At 40.2% G+C, this 21,601-nt stretch overlaps 1 protein-coding gene across 1 annotated transcript in view; it reads right to left on the bottom strand.

Annotated features, from left to right (window-relative positions):
• Positions 1-21,601, bottom strand: part of LOC119719707 (mucin-5AC-like) — a 127,634-nt gene that overhangs the window by 61,203 nt on the left and 44,830 nt on the right. The window contains exons 21-29 of the mRNA XM_038189204.1: positions 20,799-21,064; positions 20,380-20,494; positions 16,041-16,118; positions 15,502-15,549; positions 14,491-14,789; positions 14,132-14,255; positions 13,076-13,819; positions 3,267-3,404; positions 13-204 (exon numbers count right to left, since the gene is read on the bottom strand). Of these exons, the coding sequence (XP_038045132.1) occupies positions 13-204; positions 3,267-3,404; positions 13,076-13,819; positions 14,132-14,255; positions 14,491-14,789; positions 15,502-15,549; positions 16,041-16,118; positions 20,380-20,494; positions 20,799-21,064 (2,004 nt within the window). The remainder of the gene's footprint in view (positions 1-12; positions 205-3,266; positions 3,405-13,075; positions 13,820-14,131; positions 14,256-14,490; positions 14,790-15,501; positions 15,550-16,040; positions 16,119-20,379; positions 20,495-20,798; positions 21,065-21,601) is intronic.

The following is a 21,601-nucleotide window of genomic DNA, read 5'->3' as shown; positions in this document are numbered from 1 at the left end:
AAATGCAGAAACCTGTGGTTGTTGTCTCAACTGTTGTCAGTACAGTAGTTGTCTCCTTAGTTGTTGTTGACTCAGGGGTGGTTGCTACAACAACTGTAGTACTTTCTTTGGATGTTGTTGTTGGTGCAGTTGTTGTGGACGGAAATTTTGTAGTTTCACGAATTGTCACCGTAGTAGAAATAGCCTCAGTTGTTGATGGAGCCTCTGCAAAAATGAGTCATCAGAACAAAAACATTGCATTTTGTTCTCAACACTGTGCAATCTCTACGTTTTAAATAAAAACGTTTTTACATGTGGCCAGATGTGTTACTTATTTCAAGTGAGTACACAACACCTATATCGTGCAATATTCTACAATTGGGACATTCAGTGGCAATCCATTTACCATTGATTCAAGATGACAATATTTGTTGTTTTAAGTTGAAAAAAGAAACAACAGATTTCTACAACTTTCTGCCTAGAAGTACATAAAGTGCCCTACCAAAAGAGAAATTAAGGGGGTTCAACCCCAACTTCAATGGCCAGAAAATGGGAAAAATGAAAGGAAACACAAAAAGATGTGTTAAAAAAACACTAATGCCCCGCAACTGTATCTGTTCCCTTGACATGACACACCCTTTTAACATCATCTTACCTGGGTCACATATTCATTTACATTCTTTCTTTTGTATTTAATAATTGAACCCTTGACATTTGACCTATGGGGTCTGAAAGTGACTGGAAATCCTAAGAACAAACCACATAGCTGTGCACACATGTACTATTTGCATCGCTGCTAACGTAGAGGGCGAATGATTTTATATCAGTCGCAATTCTGGCGGGACCGCTGCTGGTTGTTCTATAGATCTGTCTCCAGATCACGTAGGAATCATGTGGAATTAAGAACACGGGGGTTTTTGTTTTCCTTTTCCAATGCCATCTCATACCAATGATTTCGTGGATTTGAACAAAATCAGAACAAAAACAAAGGCTTTTTCGCAAATTTGCGAAAAAGGCCCCCCCCCCAAAAAAATCTTAACGAAAACAAAGACTGTTTCGACTTGTTGCCGTACAGCCAACTAGAGATTGTGGTTGTAGCTAAACAACCACAGCTATAGCAGTTCCCAAAATGTTTTGATTGTCTATCAGACAACCAACTGGGCTGAAAAACTTGAAGAGCGGTAAAAGGGCTCTGAGTGGTCTTTATTACAAACTAAATGACAAGGAAACCCGAAGAGTGGTAAAGGGCTCTAGGTTGTCTTAAAACAAACCAGTCAATCAGGAAAAACATGAAGAGCAGAAAAAGTTCTCAAGGTTGTCTAGAAATAAGCCAATCGGCAAGGAAAAACCTGATAAGATTAGGGCTCCAGGTTGTCTAAAAACAAAACGTTTAAACAATCAGGGAAACCTGAGGAGCGGTAAAATGGCTCTAGGTTGTCTAAAAGTGAGCCAAATGACAAGGGAAAACCTGAAACAAAACAAGCGACCGGGGAAACCTGAAGAGCGGTAAAAATGGCTTTAGGTTGTCTATAAAGGCAAGCCAAACAGCAAGAGAAAACCTGAAGAGCGGTAATATGGCTACAGGTTGTCTAAAAGCAAACCAAGCGACTAGGAAACCTGAAGAGCAGTAATTTTGGATGCGCACGGTTTTCGACTGCGGATGCCAGTGGTGTCTTGTGGCGGGAACTGTAGACTCTTATGTAGGACAACTCAGAGCATATTAATTCCAGGAGTAGGACTCAGCATTGGCAACAAAACAGATCATATACATCAAGGCTATTCCAGCAAAGCAGGCGCAGGCACATATCTCACCGCATCAAGCTCCCCCTTACATGTATTCTCCGACAAATAGGGTGTTTAGCCAGTGAGATCAGGAGGCGTCAAACACATTTTAACAGCAGCGGAAATCCTTGTCTAGCGTTAAATTCTTTCTGTGGGCGAGAGACCATGGCGGCCGACCTCGGCTGCTAAAATTGGTGAAGTTGCCAAAGTTGTTGGGTGTGATTAAAATAGTGATCACTTACCCAAACTTAAGGGTTCACACTGGACAGGATCCGACGGACTACCTACTGCTGACTTCTCGTGGGACAGCTGGCCTACATGTAGACCGAGTCCATTTAATCGTTTTGCAATGTTAAAAAAGTCACGACTACGAGGATGAAGTAAATAAAAGGCGATGAGATGGAGAAAGAACATATAATAGGTCTAACAACAAAGTTCAGCACACAGTTGGCGTGCTCAAGCAGATGGCAAAATAAGGATCCAAGACACAAAGTTTCACCAATGTAAAAAATGTTGCTAATCTGTAGAATACCTCCTCAGTTCATCAGCTTGAAAGACAAGACTCCAGACCACAATAAATGTGACCTCGTATACCAGACGTCGTGTGATGGCTGTGAAGACACATGTATCGGAGAAACAGCTCGCACTCTGCAGACCCGATACAGAGAACACACCAGTAGGTCAGCCCCCTGACAGCAGTTGGTGAACATATATCCACTCCAGGACATAACATCTCCGTGGACAATTTTGTTAAGATCATCGCCTGGGAGGACGACCTCTGGAAATGCAAATTTCGTGAAGCTGTGGAAATCAGCAGGCACCGCCCTCATATGAACAGAGATGGAGGGTACGAGCTGACCCATGGGTGTATGACCGCCTCTTGTCGTATGACCAAGCCTGGTCACATGACCGGTCACATGAGGGCCTCAACAACGCCAATTGATAAAGACATCGTGATGGTGTCGCAAGCTCCTGATACGAGCTCTGTAACTCAAGTATGAAAAAGGTATCTTTAAATTACTTAAAGAATATGTTGTTCTCCCTTTGTCTGTTGGCTCTTGTGGTAAGTGTATGCTCTAACAGGTTTGTTCATGGTGTAATTCAAGGATTTTCTATTGTTTCTGATCATCAATCTTTTGTTTACAACCTTTTTGCAACAGCTCCCATTGGTTTTGTGCACGTTTTCTAATCGGGGTCGTCCTTGATTTGAGTCCTGTCCTCATTGCAATTACTCGGTGATGCTTCACAAGTGTGTCCTCGATTTACACCATTAAACATGCACACAAGCGTACACATGTCACACGGATGGATGGACAAAATGGAAACAGTATGCCCCTTCAGTTATGCCGACGAGGCATAAAAAAAGAAGCATTTACACTTAAACACACTATCCTCCTTTGCTACTGGCCAACGTTAACAATTTCAGGGGAAGTAAGTAATTCTTTTTGTGTCTCTCCTACAAGCATAAAATGTAAAAAATTCCAGCTAATTGATTTAGTACAAACCTGTTGTAGTAAACACAGTTGTCCTCTGTGTAGTTGTAGCCTCCGGTGTGGTCGTTACAACAGTTGTTGTTATTCCCTCTGTGGTAGAACCCTCAGTCGTTATCAGTTCAGTGGTGGTAACTGTTGTTGAAGGCTCCTCTGAAAGGTGATTGAAATGTACTCACAGTAGTTGTCATTGTCATGAGGATGACACAAACGTGCTTAAGGATTCAAAAAGTGTAGGCCTAACCTTTTCACCCAATAAAAAGTGTTCCATGGTGGAATGGAATGAGCCCAGTACATGTGTACATAGAGAAGCAATGCAGTTCAGTATAAAAAGCGAAAATGTGATTAAAATGATTTTGAAGAAATAACCGATGCATTATTGTTTTTTTAAAATGTGTACAACATAATGTCTTCCTTGATTGTTTGTCCTCTTACATAATTTGTGTTTAAAGCTCAATTGTACTTTTACCCAAAAAGGTCCCAAAATAAATATAAAGGCCTAACTACTGTTTCCACTTTTTTTTCACTGCAAATCAACTTCGTAAAAAGCAAAATTACAGGACTAAAATCCAACAATGCCCAATTCGAGCCAAATTACAGCTTTTTCACTTGCTCAATTGAAAAGAAGTAGGAATTTGCCAACACTGCCTAATTACTTAATAATAATGATGGTCAAGACAAGTGTACAAATTTAAAATTGTAAAACTTATTTTCTAGATTTTATTTCTTCACTACAGATCCATAGAAGATATCAAGCTGAAATGATAGCTTTGCAAAAAAAAACTATTGTAAGATATTATTACAATTTGCCGGCGAGTCACTTAGGTGTCGCATAAGCACAAATAAGTACAATAACAATGCTATGACACCCACAATGCAAGATGAAAAATAGATCGCAAGAAAAAATGGATATGAACAATTCTCCTTTTAATTTGTTTAATTTTTATTATACATGAATATTTCATTTAATACTGTAGAGACTAAATGCAGAATGGTTCAGGATTGAAAGGAAAAACAAGAAATGATTCGAAATGTTATTTGCTTGTTTCATCATGCTTCTTAGTTAATATTTCACAATTATAACATTTATGGATGGATTCAGAGCATCATGCATAGACTGGCATTGTGAAAGATGAAAAATATTTATTTATGTATTTAACACTTAAAAATGTCGCCAACAATAATATTTGACATCAATAGGCAGCACTGATGACTTCCCCCAAATGGCAGCATGATCACAGTTTCAATCTGTATTGAAGACAATTACATTTTAAAACAATGAAGCCAAAGTTTATCCAGAGTTGAAATATATGAAACAGTGTCAGAATTTCATAACCCCTGTTAAAGAGATCTTCCAATGGTTTTGTGACTCATGACATCAGCACTGACTGGGTGGCACAAGAAGGTAACGACAACACTGAAAACATCCCAATGATATGGGTTAGGCACCTATCATAAGGCACAGAATACCTATGTAATGAAAACTGGTGGGAGCAAGTAAACATGACAAATGCCGGCAGATTACCATTCACTGGCACAAACCTGTTGTACTTGGTACTGTTACAGTAAACTCTGTAGGCCTACTTGTAAAAGGTGTTGTTCCTGGTAACGCTAAGGTGACAAATAAAGACAAAGATGATAAATCGCTTGCTACTTAGAATGAATTCATGAATTTAATACATCAAAAATATTCAACTAAATTTCCCTCCACAGTTGTGTGAAGGGAGTCTACTATGGAAATACCTAACCATTGATCCACTACTGCTGCATATTTCCCTGGAGGGGGCAATCCATTTGCTAAGACTTCACACAATAGCCTACCTACAATGGCCCACCATGTTCTGCCTTTTTTTCTTGAGAGCCAGCCTGTAAGGATCTACAGTGAGCCCTCAGTGGGGAGGGAGGGATGGATGCTCTATGCTCAAGTATTCGCTAGTAGATTCTCTCCAGATGACTGGGGCGGGGGGGGGGGGGGGGGGGGGGGTCTACTGCACTCATGTTACCTGTAGAGCCATTAACAGGGGTGGGAAACAGAATAATACTGTGTGTATACAGGACAGGACAGGACTAAAAACATTGGTTACGTTTACTGGTCATTGTCATCTGTGGAAGTAAACGTAATGGCCAGTGTAAGATATGTGTAAACCAACCATCAACATAGGGTACAACTTAGCCTTTAAGCTGGTCCCATCTACTCAGTATGCTGGGAGGAAGTGCAACAGATACTCTGGTTGCCAGCAATACCATTTTCCCTGTCTGTCTCTCTGTATTGAGGACATCTCGAAGGTAGCAAGTTGTGAAAGTGTTTGGAGTTTCGAAGACTGAGGTCTTGCTTCGGTCAAGGTCAGGCTCACTTTATGTGCAGCCGTCTGTCACAATGGATGGAAGCTCCCTAAAAGCAGTAGACAGCTTCTGCTATCTCGTTAGTGTTGTGTCTCAGAATGCCATGATAGATAATGAAGTCAATGTCCGCATTGCTAAAGCTAGTGCAGCATTTGGCAATCTGCAACGGAGGCTTTGGAGTGATCATGGTGTCCGGCTATCTACCAAAGTAGCAGTTTACCGTACAGTTGTGTTAACCACCTTGCTCTATGGGTGTGAAAGCTAGACTCCCTTCCTCTGCCATATCAACGAATAGACCAGTTCCACATGCACTGTCGAAGAATTGCCAATATCAAGTGGCAAGATAAAGTCCCCAACACCAACATCCTCAAATGATGAATCACCACTGGGATTGAGGTTCGGATCATACATTGTAGCTGCACGCTTATGCTGAATTGGTCATCTTCAGAAGATGGACTATTCCAGAATTCCAAAAGCTCTCTTCTATCGCCAACTGAAGGAAGGAGCTCATTCGTGTGGAAGCCAACATAAGCGTTTCAAAGATGTGCTTAAGGCTAGCTTCAAAGCCTGTAACATCAACTGTGCAACATGGGAGATTACAGCAGCAAACCATACCCAATGGCGCTCAACCTGCAAGATGGCAGCAGAATCCTTTGAGGAATGGTGCATACAGTCTGCAAGAACCAAACGACTGCAAAGGAAGCAAAGACCAGAAACTCCTCCACATGCTGCCCTTGTTTGCAACATCTGTGGCCGGCCTTGTGCATCAGCCATTGGCCCCATCCGTCACCAGCGAAGTCACCATCACCAATGAGATCTGACGATAATGATGGCTCACTCCACCATTGCATGATACTCTCTTCAAATAGGCCCATGTTGTCACCCATCTTGTGAGCATGTATTTTAGACTCGTCCGACCCACTTGACAAATGTTTTGATCAGTCACAATCCAGCATGTGATAGTATCCCACAAAGTTGGTGGACACAGAGGGACTGAAGTGATAAATAGTTGAGTACACTTCCCTCGGTGTGGTTCAGTTCTGCTGAGGTACCACTTCAAGGACCTCACCGGACACCATTTTTTATCTTCTGGAATGGATTCTTGGTGAGAAATGAACTGTGGGAATTAGTTGAACACCATTTGGTTCCCATGTGATGTGGCCAGATTCGATCGACATGGCATGGCGAAAATACTCCAATGTCAAGTTGTTGTTACAGCAAGTAGGAAGGCAAGTTTACTTTGGTTAAAGGTAGAGTTTAGGTTAAAGGTAGAGTTCATTATTTGTCATTTGTGCATTTTTTTAATTTGAAGCAACAAAAGTGCTCAAAATCTAAAGAAGGGTGTTTAACAACTAACTTGATGAAGATTTAACTCAGTCAATGCTGTATATTCTGACCAAAAAAACCCAATATTTCTGAATCTCGTTTTAATTCAAAAGTTGCTGAGTCATGTTTGAAATTTAGCCCAAAATTGGTATCTGGGACATGTTCTCATTCAGCCGATTGCAGCTACATGATGTCACACACTGAACTAATAATTTTGTCACTTACTCTTTGCAAATGATATATTCTATCTATAAGCAGAGTTGTTTGCCCAATTGGTTCATACGGAGTTTGAAAAGTGTTCTTGGTGAAAAGTGTATCCAATGATGGAACCAGTTTACGAGTGGGAGGTCTCTGGACAAACATTTCTTGAAGGATATGGCTTCAAGGCTTGGATGTAAGACATTGAAGAGTCACCCACAAACCCTTTATGATGAGGAATCTTTGGAGATTTTGAGTCCGTATATCTGTAGGGAAGACAGTGCTTGTTCTGAGATAGATCACTGCTCCAATGAATTTTGGGGTCTGTGTGGGAATTGGTTGCAACTTTGCTTCATTGATGAGGAATACCCAAGGCCATGGCCAAGTTCGCGCAAGGACTATAGTTGACCAATGGTTAACTAACGTTTGCCCGAACTCTGTCTAGTCGAAGGTGGTTGACTACGCTAGTCGACTATTTGGAACCAGCCTACTGGGGTTGGTTGCTTCGCTGGTAACCAATAGCCGCGCGCATGCATAACGCTAGCAGAGAGCCAGGATTCAGAAGTTTTGCGATGACATTTTGACCAGCGTTTGACTAGAGACGCTCGCACGTTGCTATCAGTGCGCAGGCGTAAGGTACGTCACAAATCAACCACTAGTCGACTAATGGTCCTTGCCCGAACTTGGCCCTGGTTGAACATTTTGCCTATTTCCTGCTTTGACTGACCGACTTTCAGCCAATCATTCAGGTTCATGAACACCATGATACTCTGTTTGTGTAGCTTTCACAGTCCTTCCTTGAAAACTCTTTAGGGCACATCCCAAGGAAATTTGAAAGTTCGCCGTTAATTTCCTGGTCTTGGCCAAGTCTGACCCTGGCTTGAGAACAGGCTTGCATAAACTGACTTGATCAGAAGTAACAATTGGTTTAGCTTCTGCTTCCACTGAGTCCTGCAATTTCCCAGCAAATAAATCTTGACTCAGAAGACGGAGTGACTCCATGCGTTTTTTTTCACTCCATCAGAAGGGAAAAACAGCGCTTCCAGTATGTTGCTTCTATGTACTTCCAGTACTGAAAAGCTGGCAAACTGTTCCATATACAAGGTTTCATCTTAACAGTGGAAGGCTGCTGACAACACGTAAGCTAGAATAGTGGTACCATCCTCACTTCCACTGACAAGATACTCTGATAGAAGTAAGGAGATTGTGTCAGCATCTTTATTTTGGCGATAAAAACTGTCGGAAAATGACTCTTAGTTGGTTTAGCGTATCTTACTGACATTTCTATTTTGGGGAAATTGGCTCTGGAAGGACTCGGATATTGCAGTCCATTTTCGAATATTATAGTATTCAATTATTTGAAACTGCACTGGACTGAATATTCATATATTCAAAACTTACCAAACACATTTTACACACACCTAAAGCTGCCTTCCTTGCTGGTCAAAAGTTGCATACAAAGCATGCCAGTTAAAAATTGCATGCAGTGATGGATATTATTGAATGCAAGAGTGTTTTGCAATTGCAGTAGAGGTACTGTTCTATCCAGGGAATTACCCGGCTCAAAGATACATACATGAACGTGTCGACAAGAAAGTTACCGTTGACAAAAAAAATATCATCTGACAATGAAATGCAACTTTACAATTAAAATTACTCCCCAGTCAAGTGTGTATGTACCATAGAGCTATATGAAGTTACTAGAGCGCTAAATCGATGTACAAAGAGATGCCTGATAGGCGCATCCATGTTTGTAAACAAACCTATGGAGAACTAGAAATTTTGTACCGGTACGTATTTTGTACATCTATTTGCATATCTGCATTTGTATTCCATACCGGTGCGTTATCGAAGCCAATACACCCAAATTTGAAACACATGATCAGCAAAAGAGCGAGTCATTTTGCTCTACGCAAACAGCGCAACGCGTGCGCGTATTCACTGCAGATGCTTTTTGCCATGACATTTTCTGAACTGTCATGACGCGCTGAAGTTGTTTGCGCATCTTCTACTTTCACGTTACATGTAGAGTGCAGTCAAAATTCAATCCATCTAATTTCCTTGTTCTACAAACACGCACATGTATTCAAAATGTCTGCACCTAGGATGTTTCAAAGCCTCTCTACACGCAAGAATGAGGAGTTAGGACTCTAGTAATTTAATATAGCTCTATGGTACGTGCATAGTTTCTCTTTTTGAATATTTAAACTGGCAAAAAGCTATTCGAATATTTGATTGATGATCAAATATTTCAATATTCGGTATATTCCGGACATCCCAAGACTAAGATAAAGGCAGAACAGCTGGAATTCCACGGCACTGAACAATTCTGATGCTGAATCAATCACTGATGTACCAGGAAGGCATTTGTCCTCGGGAGGAGAGTGCCTCCCTAGACTCAGCAACTGAGAAAGAGGTGGCCTTGTGGAGAGCGCTGATTCCACGTTACAGGTTACCGAGCTCCGAGACGATCTTATCTCATCACCTAACATTACGTTGTCTCTTGAGCACATTTTCAATTCAAAAACTCAGAATTTCATGCGAAGAAACTGACGGAGTCACAAGTAGACTGAGGACACTATATTTTACTCTGACTGGAAAATTTCTTAGTCAAATGCCAGAAGGCAAGGACATTTTACTTGAAAACCGCAGAGAAAAAAAAAATGGGGAAAGAGGTAGAACACGGTGGGTAGACCACAGGGTATTGTAGGTAAAGGCTATTGTGTGAACTCTTCGTTAATGTATTGCGCCCTGTAGGGAAATATGCAGTAGTAGTGGCTCTACAGGTAAGATGGATGCAGTAGACCACCCAATTTTATCTATGATTTACAATCAGTACTTTGGTGACTCATTTTGATTTTGAGTTATTCCTTCATAATTTTATCACTCTTTGATGGAGGTTGCACTTCAACCAGAACGTAAGACTATAAAATGAGAAGTCTTGTGATATAACATTGATAACAGTCTGTTAGCTGTAACAGTTTAGGTAAGCAAGTAGTGTATCTCATTCTGTAACACCAATTCCTAATCAACTTCTCATGTTGCTGTTATTTCCCTCAGCCATCCAAACCTACGTTCAACACAGCCTAAGTAGTCCAGTTGCAACGGTGTGTCTTCTTGAGGTTTTCTCTTCAAACTAAATTGTAAGTCTGTGACAAATCGGATGGGCTCTGTGAAGATCACATTGATGGATTGGTCCTCGATGAGTTGAATTGTGAGATCCTGTGAAAAGGCCAAGGTTGATAAAAAGTCAGTGAGAAAGTTATGGCGACTAATGGTTGGGTATTCGCCCTACATGCAGCTAGATTAATTGGCAGAAGTTTGCTCTTCTGCTCTGCTGAAGGAAAGACTTTTTTCACCTGACAGGACAACCAAATATTTTATTTGGAGTGCCCATTGAGAAGACTGGCATTTATTTGGCATGTGCCACTTGCCAGAAGAGCAGGAGAGACACTCAAGTATTTAGGGGCTAGTCTTGGCCCAACTTGTTAGTGATCGATAGTGATGTTTGCATTGTTGTACCGCACCTTTCTCGCACTAACGTCTTGGAAAACTTGCATCAACAGGGGCTTGGCCCTTTTTATGTAAATGAGACTGTTGGTGTAAATATTAATATCTTCGATCGAAACGGTGGCTTCCCATTTGATACCAATCGTCACATGTGGGGGTTAACTGCATTGCAAATCTAATTAGCAATGCTGGATCACCGCACGTAGCTATATGTTTACAACTGCTGTGCCAAGACAATCAACTTTCCAAACAAAAAAAGGTTAGCATTCAGCGCTGAACGTGCATGACTGACTATAAACCATTTCTTGATTGGTTCCCTAGGAAAGCCCTGGGAGAAAATGAAGAAACATTTAAATGGCTACTACAGGATTCCAAAGACGTTAGTGCAAGCAGGAGCACTGCAGAGGCGGATCCAGGGGGGGGGGGGGGGGGGGGGGGTGGGGTCAAACCCCTCCACCCAGCTGTCAAAAAAAAAATTCATACAAATTCCTAAAAAAAAGTCAATCCCTCCCCCCCCCCCCCCTGCTGTGACACCCCAAAAAAATTGTACTGGTATAATGTCTGCCTGTTTAAAATATGGTACACCATTCTGTAATCTAGTGTTAATAATCGTCAAATTTGAACAGCGCCCCCTATTGAAATATGGTACCCCCCCTCCTCCTCCCCCCCCCCCCCCCCCCCCCCCCCAGTTTTTGATTTTACGGAGGCCAAGTGTCCGGAGAAAAAAAAAACCTGTGTACATTTTCATATTGTTTTGCTGATGAACCCCCCCCCCTGCAAAAATTCCTGGATCCACCCCTGGACTGGTCTAATCATGCCGTTAGATTTGCAGGATCCGCTATCGACCACTAGCGTCTTGGACCAAGGCTAGTAGGGGCCACCATTAAGTAAATTCATGATGACAACATAAAATAGATACATTAAACTATTAAAAGTTTAGGATGATAATGTTTTGATACTCTTACCATTTTTATGAAATCCAATGATCTATTCACACTGTAGCTCAGTGTCACTTCTAGTGGTAGGGTCACCATTGCCTTTATTCGAATTCCCCTTATCTCTGCTGGGGTCCTAAACATTGTCTCAATGATTGAGTATATGACAAGGCTATTGACTTTCCATTCATTCTGTGGACCATAAAGTGTGTTTTTGTCATTGCCGTCAGAGATCACCCACATTTCAACCAAGCCCAGTTCGGTCAGTGATTCCAGACATTCTTCTAGAGGCAAAAACACAAAAAGATTCAAATCACCAAATGCTTTTAAGAACAAATATTCATTGTAAAAAATGAGTCATCTCTGCTGAAGGGGTTGATGTCAATGTAAACTACTTTTAATTAATATAAAATGTCAGGAAATATGTAACTTAACTGTTTGCTGGCATGAGATACGTCCTTTGCTTGTTGTGTTGATCCAGACTTCACAGTCAACTATAGTACATCAACTTTGAATGGAATTGTCTACTTACAACTACTTTATAAGTTTTAGTCAATTGTGATGATTTATTTATGATTAATTGTTTGAAAATAATGACCAAGACTGAATGATTATGAATACAAAGAACTACAGAATTTAACAGCCATAAGCATCTAGGAATAGCCATAGGCGTAGCCAACAGGGGGGGGGGGGGGGGTGGTATTTACCCCCCCCCAATATTTTGTAAAAAACTGCCTTTTCCATTCAAATGCCCTTTTGCCCTTTTTTTCAACGAACTTAACCCCCCCCCCCAAATAATTTGTAGAGTGCCCTTTTTTTACAAAGTGCCCTTTTTTTCTGAACAAGTGCCCTTTTCAAAAGAAGAAGTTGTGCCCATTTTTTGGGGTGCCTTTTTCCGAATTTTGCACATGTATCACCCTGAAAAGCACCATATATTGGCCCTTTGTGTGCATAATTGTCTGTTTTAAACAGTGCCTCCATCGTTAAATGGTACCAGTCCCCCCCCCCCCCCCCCCCCCACTTTTTGATTTTATGGAGGTGAAGTGTCCAGAGAAAAAAACTTTTACAAAAAAAACGTCTACATTTCACAACGGATGTGCAAGTGCCCTTTTCCGAAAATTCTCCCCATAAAAATGACCGTGCTACGCCCCTGATAGCTTATGTGGTCACAAGCTGTCCACACATGTTGAAGACTGTTATATTTTGTTGGATTTGATCCAAATGATCTTTGCAATGAATACTTCATTCCAATAATTCAGCTTAATTGTAATTCTCCTTAAATGTTCCTGTTTGTACTGACAAATAACCAACAATGACAAATCAACCAACTGATAGTCTAAGCCTGCAGGATAACTTGTTTTCCCACCACCAAACCAGAAAACTGTAATGTAGATTTCGAAATTGAAAATGCACTGTTGTAATCCTTGCTGTTAATCTAGCACATAAACAATACCAGCTTAACATTTAAAATTTCAAACGTTGTTGTCAATCATGGCCACAGAGGCTACCTACCTGAAGTGGTAGTTATTGCAGCTGTTGTGATCTGCTCAGTTGTGGTACTCGGGGCAGCTGTAGTTGTTGGAGGTGCTTTGGTTGTTTGACCTGCTGTAGTTGTTGGTGGTGCTGTGGTTGTGTGAACTGCAGTGGTAGTTAGAAGTGTTGTGGTTGATGGCGATATTGTGGTAGATGGAGGTGGCAGAGTTGTAAATACAGCTGTGGTTGATTGGAATGGTGTTGTTCTCAGAGGCGTGGTTGTCTTCACGGGGGAAGTTGAACTAAGGGGTGTGGTTGTCTGTGTCGCAGATGTTCTCAAAGATGTGGTTGACCTTGCTGTGGTTGACCTTGCTCTGGTTGTGGATGGAATAGTTGTAGTGGACCTCAAAGCTGTGGTTGACGGTAACGTTGTGGACCTTATGGTGGTCGTTGGAATAGTTGTAGTTGACCTCAGAGTTGTGGTTGATGGTAACGTTGTGGACCTTATGGTGGTTGTTGGAATAGTGGTAGTTGACCTAAGAGTTGTGGTTGACGGTAATGTTGTGGACCTTATGGTGGTTGTTGGAACAGTGGTAGTAGACCTGACAGCTGTGGTTGACGGTAATGTTGTTGACCTTATGGTGGTCGTTGGACTAGCTGTGGTTGACCTCAGAGTTGTGGTTGATGGGATGGTTGTTGTTGACCTTATGGTAGTCGTTGGCTTCTGTGTAGTTGTTATCGATGGTGTTGTTCTATGTGTTGTTACTACAGTCGTGGTTACTCCTTTCATAAAATGATTTGAGGAAAATTGAAGTTACATAGAAAGCTGCTTGAAAATACATAATATTGCCCACTGAATGCCAGGGGAGGGGGAATAGATTTCCTCTGTATATGCAAAATAATAGATCATCCATTGGAAAATAGGGAAAATTATACCAGTAACTCTTTTTCTCGTAATAGGCAAAGGTTTGGTATTGACAGTCAAAAAACAATAGAAGCTCAGAGTGTTGAATGTCTGAAATTATGTGTCTAATAGAATGTATCATATTAAACGCTTGTAAAAAGAAAATTTACAAATATTATTTATAATTATACCTGGTGTTGTTGTACATCCAGGGATAGGATTACAGATCATCTCATATTTAATGTCCTCACTGCTTCCAGAAAAGTCCAACTCGCATTTGCAAAGCTCGCATCCAATTTGGACTTGATCTCCAGGCTAGTAATAATGTTTAAAAAATCAAATATGTTGATTGCTTGAAAGTTTTGTTTGAAGGTGAGAGTACAAACAAAATTATGCTAAATTATGCATTTAAAAAATGCTAAATGTCGAATACAAGAATGATGGAATGAGGAATTACATGCAAGCAAGTTAATAATTTTTTTCCAATTTGGATCGGATGGTGTTCTTGTTAAATTCTCTAATCTAAGACAAACAAATAACAGAAACTGACCTCGTAAGTTTTATTATTGAGAACACAAGGTCCCCCACAAGGTTGCTCGATTTTCACACACATATATGTGTCCCAGGCGAAGCCAATGTGGTATTGCAGGAATTTTTCATTCAGGCCATCGCTGTAGTCTCGGAGATACCCTTCTTTGCACTTACATGGTATGGGGTAATCCATAAAATGCGCAAAACTGGGATTACAAAAGATGTCTGTTGTGAAAGGAGGGGACTGTTGATTGTAATTGTTATAGTCTTGATCTTCACACGGAATTGGTTCCACAATGTGACACTCGTCGTCGCAATCTATGCACACACACAAAAAAGAGACGTTATATGAAGTGTTTGCTTCACACTAATACTGAGAGCACACTCAGGTGGCACTTCACTGAACAAAAGGTGAGGAAAACCATGGGTTATGAACTTCACTAGTAAAACAGGGTGCTGTACAGCATGTGTCAATAGAAGTGTAGCAGTCAATCCATAAATATATTAAAAATACTAGCACTTTCTTTTTGTAAAACATGAGTCTGAATGTAAAGTAAGTATTCTACACAATGGTCTTTATCCCATCTCACTTGGACAGCCAGTCCAGAGATATAGCTAATTAAATGAAAGTACTTGAATTCCAAGTTGGACCTCTTTTTTTAAGTTACGGCCAACTCTAAAGACTGTAACAATCTTTTTGGGCCACTCTTCAGATTATCTGGTATCTACTGAAAGGCATTCATAATACCAAGGTGTGTGGATGCCTTTCTTAGATACGAGATCATCTGAAAAGCGGCCCAAACTTTGTTGCTTGTTCACTGTTCATATGACCTGCAGTGTATGTATATCAACAATTACAGGCGAAATGATGTCCTGTAGTTCTGTAATATTAGTGCTCCCTCCTAGTTGCCAACAAATAATGTTTGATAGGGTAAAAGTATTGGGTTGAAATCAGTATTTAGAAATAACAATAAAAGTTGTTGCTGCAATGGTTTTCAATGTAAAAGTAAGACGTGTTTCAGATAATTACCTGGTATGAAAGGAGTAGTACCAGGTGTGGTGGTTGGTGCAAGTGTACCTGTTTTGTTGAGAAAAAGTGATAATTATCAGTAGGGGCGCAATATTTTAATGATCGATGCATCGATAATCCCTATTCTGAAATGCCACAATACAGCATCATGATACATAACTGTGTATATGTAGAGATACATACAGGGCGAGTAAAAAAAAGCGGAACCTAAACACCAAAAATTATATTTCATATTTAAAAAAACATATAGCAATAAAAATAATAATGACTGGAAAGCCAATTTCATAAGCTACTTTTAGCTGAAAAAAAAAAAAAATACAGAAACTGCTCTATCCATTCCAAGAATATAATTATAATCATTTTAACGCAATGACCCTAAAACCTGTTTCGTCCAAAAAAAAAAGGCAATTTATTGTGTATTCTGACTGTGTATTTTGACCCAAGTATCGTGAGAAAGTGGTACTGTTACATCCATCCATTGAATTTCACACCCTGAATATGGAGCATCACTTTTACACTAAGCATATACAGATACTTGCCTGGTGTTGTAGGAAGCGCAGTTGTTGTTGGTGCTTGGGTAGCAGTAGTTCGTACAGTTGTGGGTGGCACAGTTGTGACTGTAATATAATACTGAAATGTCAATCGGCTTGTAAAGTAATACCCATTGTAAACCAATGGTTATTTTGCTTGAATTAGCCATCTGTTAAAAAAAAGGTAGCCTCAAGCTATATACATGTACTCTCAAGGCAGATGAGATGGTCCCTGGCATGTTTAGGGGAACCTATAGAAAAGGTAATGGGGGGGGGGGAGAGATTTGGCACTTTTCATGATTATGGACATGAAAATATGTCACTGTTGTGTTAAGGACCTTTAAAAAAAAATTATATGGATTTTCAGGTCCTGAGGGTTGGGGCAGCCCTAAAGCCAATCCATAACGGCATGCTTATTTGCAAACGGTACTCTAACACAAAAGTGCTCAAAGAAATTGTCATCATTCCATTTAACTGTACAAAGCTTATCAAGGATTTCCTCGTAAATGTAGGGCCTATCAAAAATTGCTTTGATTAAAAATAATAATTATTATTGTAATTATGAATCATTTCTGGTAATGAAACCAAGGATTCCTCAAAACGCCCTTGGCACTGTAGCTCGCAATAGTAACAATATTGAGCTTAATACTGAAGGAACATTTTGCTCAGGCAACACAGTCTGTATCAAATCAACATGCATGATAAATGCACTGTAGAAGAGCCACACCATGTGCACACACCCAGCTGCGCAATCATTATGTGACCAGGGAAAACAGGCTCTTCATGTTTGAGAGGGAACATTTTATCCTGCAGTGGCTGCATGGCAGCAGCGCTGTAAACAACTTGGCTGTTCACAGTAATTAATCTTACATGTGTTCTACTGGGTAGCTAAACCCAAACTGGTAACTAGCTAGGCCACCATTAAGTGTAAGTCGCTGCTTACTACAAGGAAGTCCGAAACGGCTGCAATGTGAGGTGTCATGTGTTTGACCCAAGCATGATGAGGATGGCTGTTCTTCACAGTCATGTCTTCAGGCAGAAGATCTGTGTTGAGATCGCAGTCGAATGCTGTAATGTCATGACTCAGTTTTGAAGCCAGGTATCCCCCAACAATGTCAATACAATCGTTGGTGTATCTGCATGACCGTGTTCTTTTAACAAATTAGACGCAAGTTCGCTTAACTGTCGTTCTGAAACTTCCGCGACCAAATGAGTTAATCGCGGAAAACGATCGTCTATTTGAGTTAATTCAACTAATGTTTCCGACCGCTTACGTTTTGTGTCAGACATGATGACTTAGTTTTACAACATCCAACCATTTTTTTATTCTACATTTCACCAACTTTAAAAAAATTACACGGCAGATTCCTGATCCACAACGTACGTTTGTGAATTTCCCGCACAATAACACATCGATTGCTTATTAGAACCACGCGGAGTTCGCTAATACTGTAGACAAAGGGACTGTAATCGGTAAAAATGCGCTTTGTGTGTATCCGCTGGATACACTGTTACATTGGCCTGGTGCCAGTCATCTGGTATGTCGCCTGTATCAAGTAACTGCTGGTATACAATCTGTAGAACAGGTGCCAAGGTAGAAGCATGGTCTTTCAATATCTTAGTTGGTATTTGATCTGGACCAGTAGCTTTTCTAGGACAAAGCAAGGCAACCGCTTCTCAACTCCCGTTGTACTAATTTGAATGTCAGGCAGGATGGGAAAGGGGCTAAGATTCTTTGATGGCATGGTGTCAACAATTTCTTTTGTAAAGACTGAGCTGGATGGTGTCAACATCTTCTTTTGTAAAGACTGAGCTGTATTGTTTGGACAACACTTCAGCCTTGTCTTTAGGTGAGATCACAACCCGGTTTCCTGAGACCAAGGAAGAAATACCCATTCCATCCTTCTCCAGTGATTTAACATACTTCCACAGTTTCTTGGGAGCACTCTACTCATTCTCAAATATGCCATTGACGTAATGGGTGCGTGACTCATCGAGCTTCTGCTTAATTTGTGTCTGGAGTGCTCTATACTTGGTTCAGTTCTTCTGTGTCTTGAATTTCTTGTATGTTGTGTGTCTCTGTTTTCTGCGTCTCATTAGACATTTTATTTCTGGTGTCTTCCATGGTAGATCCCATCCGCCTTTCAGATGTTAAGTTGGCACTAGTGGCCTTGGCAAGGGAGGGGGGGGGGGGGCTGACAGCGCCCCCCCCCAACTGAAAAATTCCTGGCTACGCCACTGGTTGGCGCATTCTTGTCCATGATGCTTGTGATCTGCAGCTTGAAATGGGTCCAATTTGAAGATGCAGTACGTGATTTCCATGTTGTGCTAAAATCAGTGGCAAAAGATTCAAGATCTTCTTTGAGCCCTTCATTGTCAGCCTTGTTGTGTAAATAAACCGTTCTGGGTTTCTTCCTGTTTATTTGTATAGTTATGTTGCAGTCGGCAGTCACGGCCTCATGGTCACTCATACCGGGAACGACATTCACGTTTTGTAGGCTGTCAGGAGCGTAGGTAAGGATCAGGTCGAGCACATTTCCCTTCCTTGTAGCCTCAAGGACAAGTTGATCTAGGTGGAAATTGCTGACAAGGTTGACCAAGGTTGACCTGTGGTTTTTAGCGACATGTTTTTCACATAAGCCACAAGGATACTTCACTGGGCCGGGATTTTCATGGATAATATCCGCTAATCATGAGGAAAATAGGCATCAGCATTATCATACATGTAGCAAAATTCATGTGGGAGATTTTAAAGTTCTCATGTTTGTCAGTGCACCCAAGCTGTGGCGGGAGTACGAGTCCGTCACCTTGGATCAAAGTCACCCAACAGGTTCCCAATTTAAGTGCGTCACAGTTACATTGCAGAAAATTGTAGAAAATTCCATCAACAATTATATGAAACACAGACAAAACTCCAGCAAAATCCAACACCTTTCAATGAGAATTAAGCAATGATAACTTGCTGATGTTTAGAATCCTCACGTTTCTCAGTACACGCCAGCTGCAACAAGAGTCTGCTATCTTGGATTGAACTCACCCAAGTGCGTCACAGTCACATTGTAGCGAAATATACTAAGTACAGGGATCAAAACTCCAGGAAAATCCAACCAGTAACTAATAAGCGATTGTAGGTTAGGTTTCAGTAGACTACCAGTTTGTTTTAGGTCCCAAATGCCCTGATTAACATATGTGTACAAAGTCCAGGGGATTTGGAGGTGGAACAAAAAGAAGAAAAAAATCTTCAAATATACACCTTTAAGATCGTGTCACATGACCATTGATTACATCATAATGACATCACTTGTCCAAGGGCCAACTTAATCTTGGATTCTTCGTCTGTGCCTAGTTTGAAGTTAATTGGATTGTATTTTATGTCATATTTTGCTAGTATAAGAACATTTTTAAAAGTTGAAAGTTAATAAACAAGTACCAAGTGGTACAACCCACAGCGGTTACACAAACAGCACTACTGCGAATTTGGCAATGCAATGGGGCGTAATCTAATATGCAAATTAGATGCATGCGCATCAGTGTCACAAAGCTGTAGGTATTCAACAGACTCACTGGCAAAGCTGTGATACGCGTGTGGCATGAAACAGTATAATACACCCTGAGTAAAGTGTCCACCAACCAACCCACCCACTCACCCACTCACCAACCCACCAACCAACTTAAGCAGCTCAAGCCCATGGTGTGTTTCACACCGCCGCCGGAAAAAGCAGTTGATGATGTCATCATGAAGTCACTTCTGATTTCGTATACTGGCAATGTATCTAACTACCAACCAAGTTTCAAGAAAACTGGATTTAACCTTTTTGATGACGTCATCATGACATCCTACACTTGTCAGATTTAAGTGCAAATATAAGTATGTATGACCTAACATACCTATTACAAAGTTTGAATTTAGCTTGTACTGTTGATGAGATATGGCTTAAGGGTACAAACAAAATTAAAATAACGTTACCTCATTTTTTGCCTATAACACATCATGACGTCACTGTGCGGGACACAAGTTCACCTTGGGGTCTTTACAGTTAAGTTTTATGGGAATTTTCTAAAAACTAAAATCTTAACAAATACAAGAGCTGTTTAAGCTAGAAGCAAACACAGGTGAGGAAAAAAAAACAGCGTAGTGTAAAATATGTTAATACATAGTGAGTTATGATGTCTTCCCTCTAAACCCCCCCCCCCCCCAAAAAAAACCCACCAATCCCACCCAAATATTTATAGCTCAGTGATGTCAGCAACTCCATCTTTCACCTTAACAAAGGTATTATCATAAAGAATTGTTTGGTTTTAAACACCAAATATATATTTAAAATCATTTCAATAGAGATTCACATACCTGTACAGGTGGGAAGATTGATGTCATTTACGCAGTCAAAATAGTATTGCGATAGCACGAAGTTAAAACGACACGTGCAATTTTCACAGTTGTCCCTGATATAGGAGTAGCCCTCCTATATGGTTAAAGAAAATAAGCAAAAAAAAAGAGAGTGTTTGACTTGACCAATTTTGGGCAACATGTTCAAGTACAAAGAATAGTTATCAGCATGCAATTTCTACATTAGCAAAAAGAACATCATCAGGGATTTTTTTTGTAATAACTGCAGAAATATCAATATGACATAAATCAAAACGTATAAAATGAAAATTGAAGAAAAATAGAAACAATATAATTACTTAAGAATTAATAGATCATTTTAAGTGTTTTCTTTTTTTCAAGTTTACTCAATTGTAACTTCCCTAATTTAAGTTACTCACCTCATAATAATTACCGAGCTCATCAGAGCAATCACAGTTCTCTTCCAAGCGTAAGCACATAAATGTACCATAATGGAACATGTATATGCTGTCAATGTCTCCATTGGGGCCATCTTTGTAATATCCCTCTTTACATTTGCAATCTGGATCAAAGGTTGGGAGGATAGTGGTGCACAGGAAGTTCTCATCAAATGGTCTGTTGCCTCCCACAAAGTACTGTCTGTCACATTCTATTTCTTCGTCAACATGGCAGTAGTCCGGGCAAACTTCAAAGCAAACAATTTCAAAATGCATAACAGTGACTTCAAGGAAGATTTTTAATTTACTCTGTAAATATTAGTAGATAAATTACAAATCTGTAAAAAGCTTAAATAAACTACACAGGCTTCATACCATAGTTTAGTGGATTGGATGTTAATTAAAACAAAACCAAAAATAAACAAAAACAGTAGTGTTAAAAAAACACAAATGCCTTGCAACTATGCATGCCTATTTCCACGACATAACACCGCTCTATTTACATCAACTTACCAGGGTCACATGGAACGTTCACTGATATTGTTATTGTTTTCTTTAGGTCATATATGTGATGTATTGATGCCTATGATCCTATAATGAATTTTAGTTTCTTGCTTTTCTGTTGGAAGTCATTGTATGTGATTTAAGCAAACTGACTGGATATTTTCAATCTTAAGCAAGACATTTCTCAAAGGCAAATTCTTTGAGCATAATCCTTTGAGCATTTACAAGGCCTACATGGAAATACGAATGTTTACATAATCAAAAGAAATATGGTTATTTGA

Source organism: Patiria miniata, unplaced genomic scaffold (genome assembly GCF_015706575.1).
Source record: "Patiria miniata isolate m_02_andy unplaced genomic scaffold, ASM1570657v1 HiC_scaffold_8, whole genome shotgun sequence".
NCBI lineage: Eukaryota > Metazoa > Echinodermata > Asteroidea > Valvatida > Asterinidae > Patiria > Patiria miniata.
Note: the sequence above shows the minus strand (reverse complement) of the source record. Positions and strands in the feature narration are given on the sequence as shown.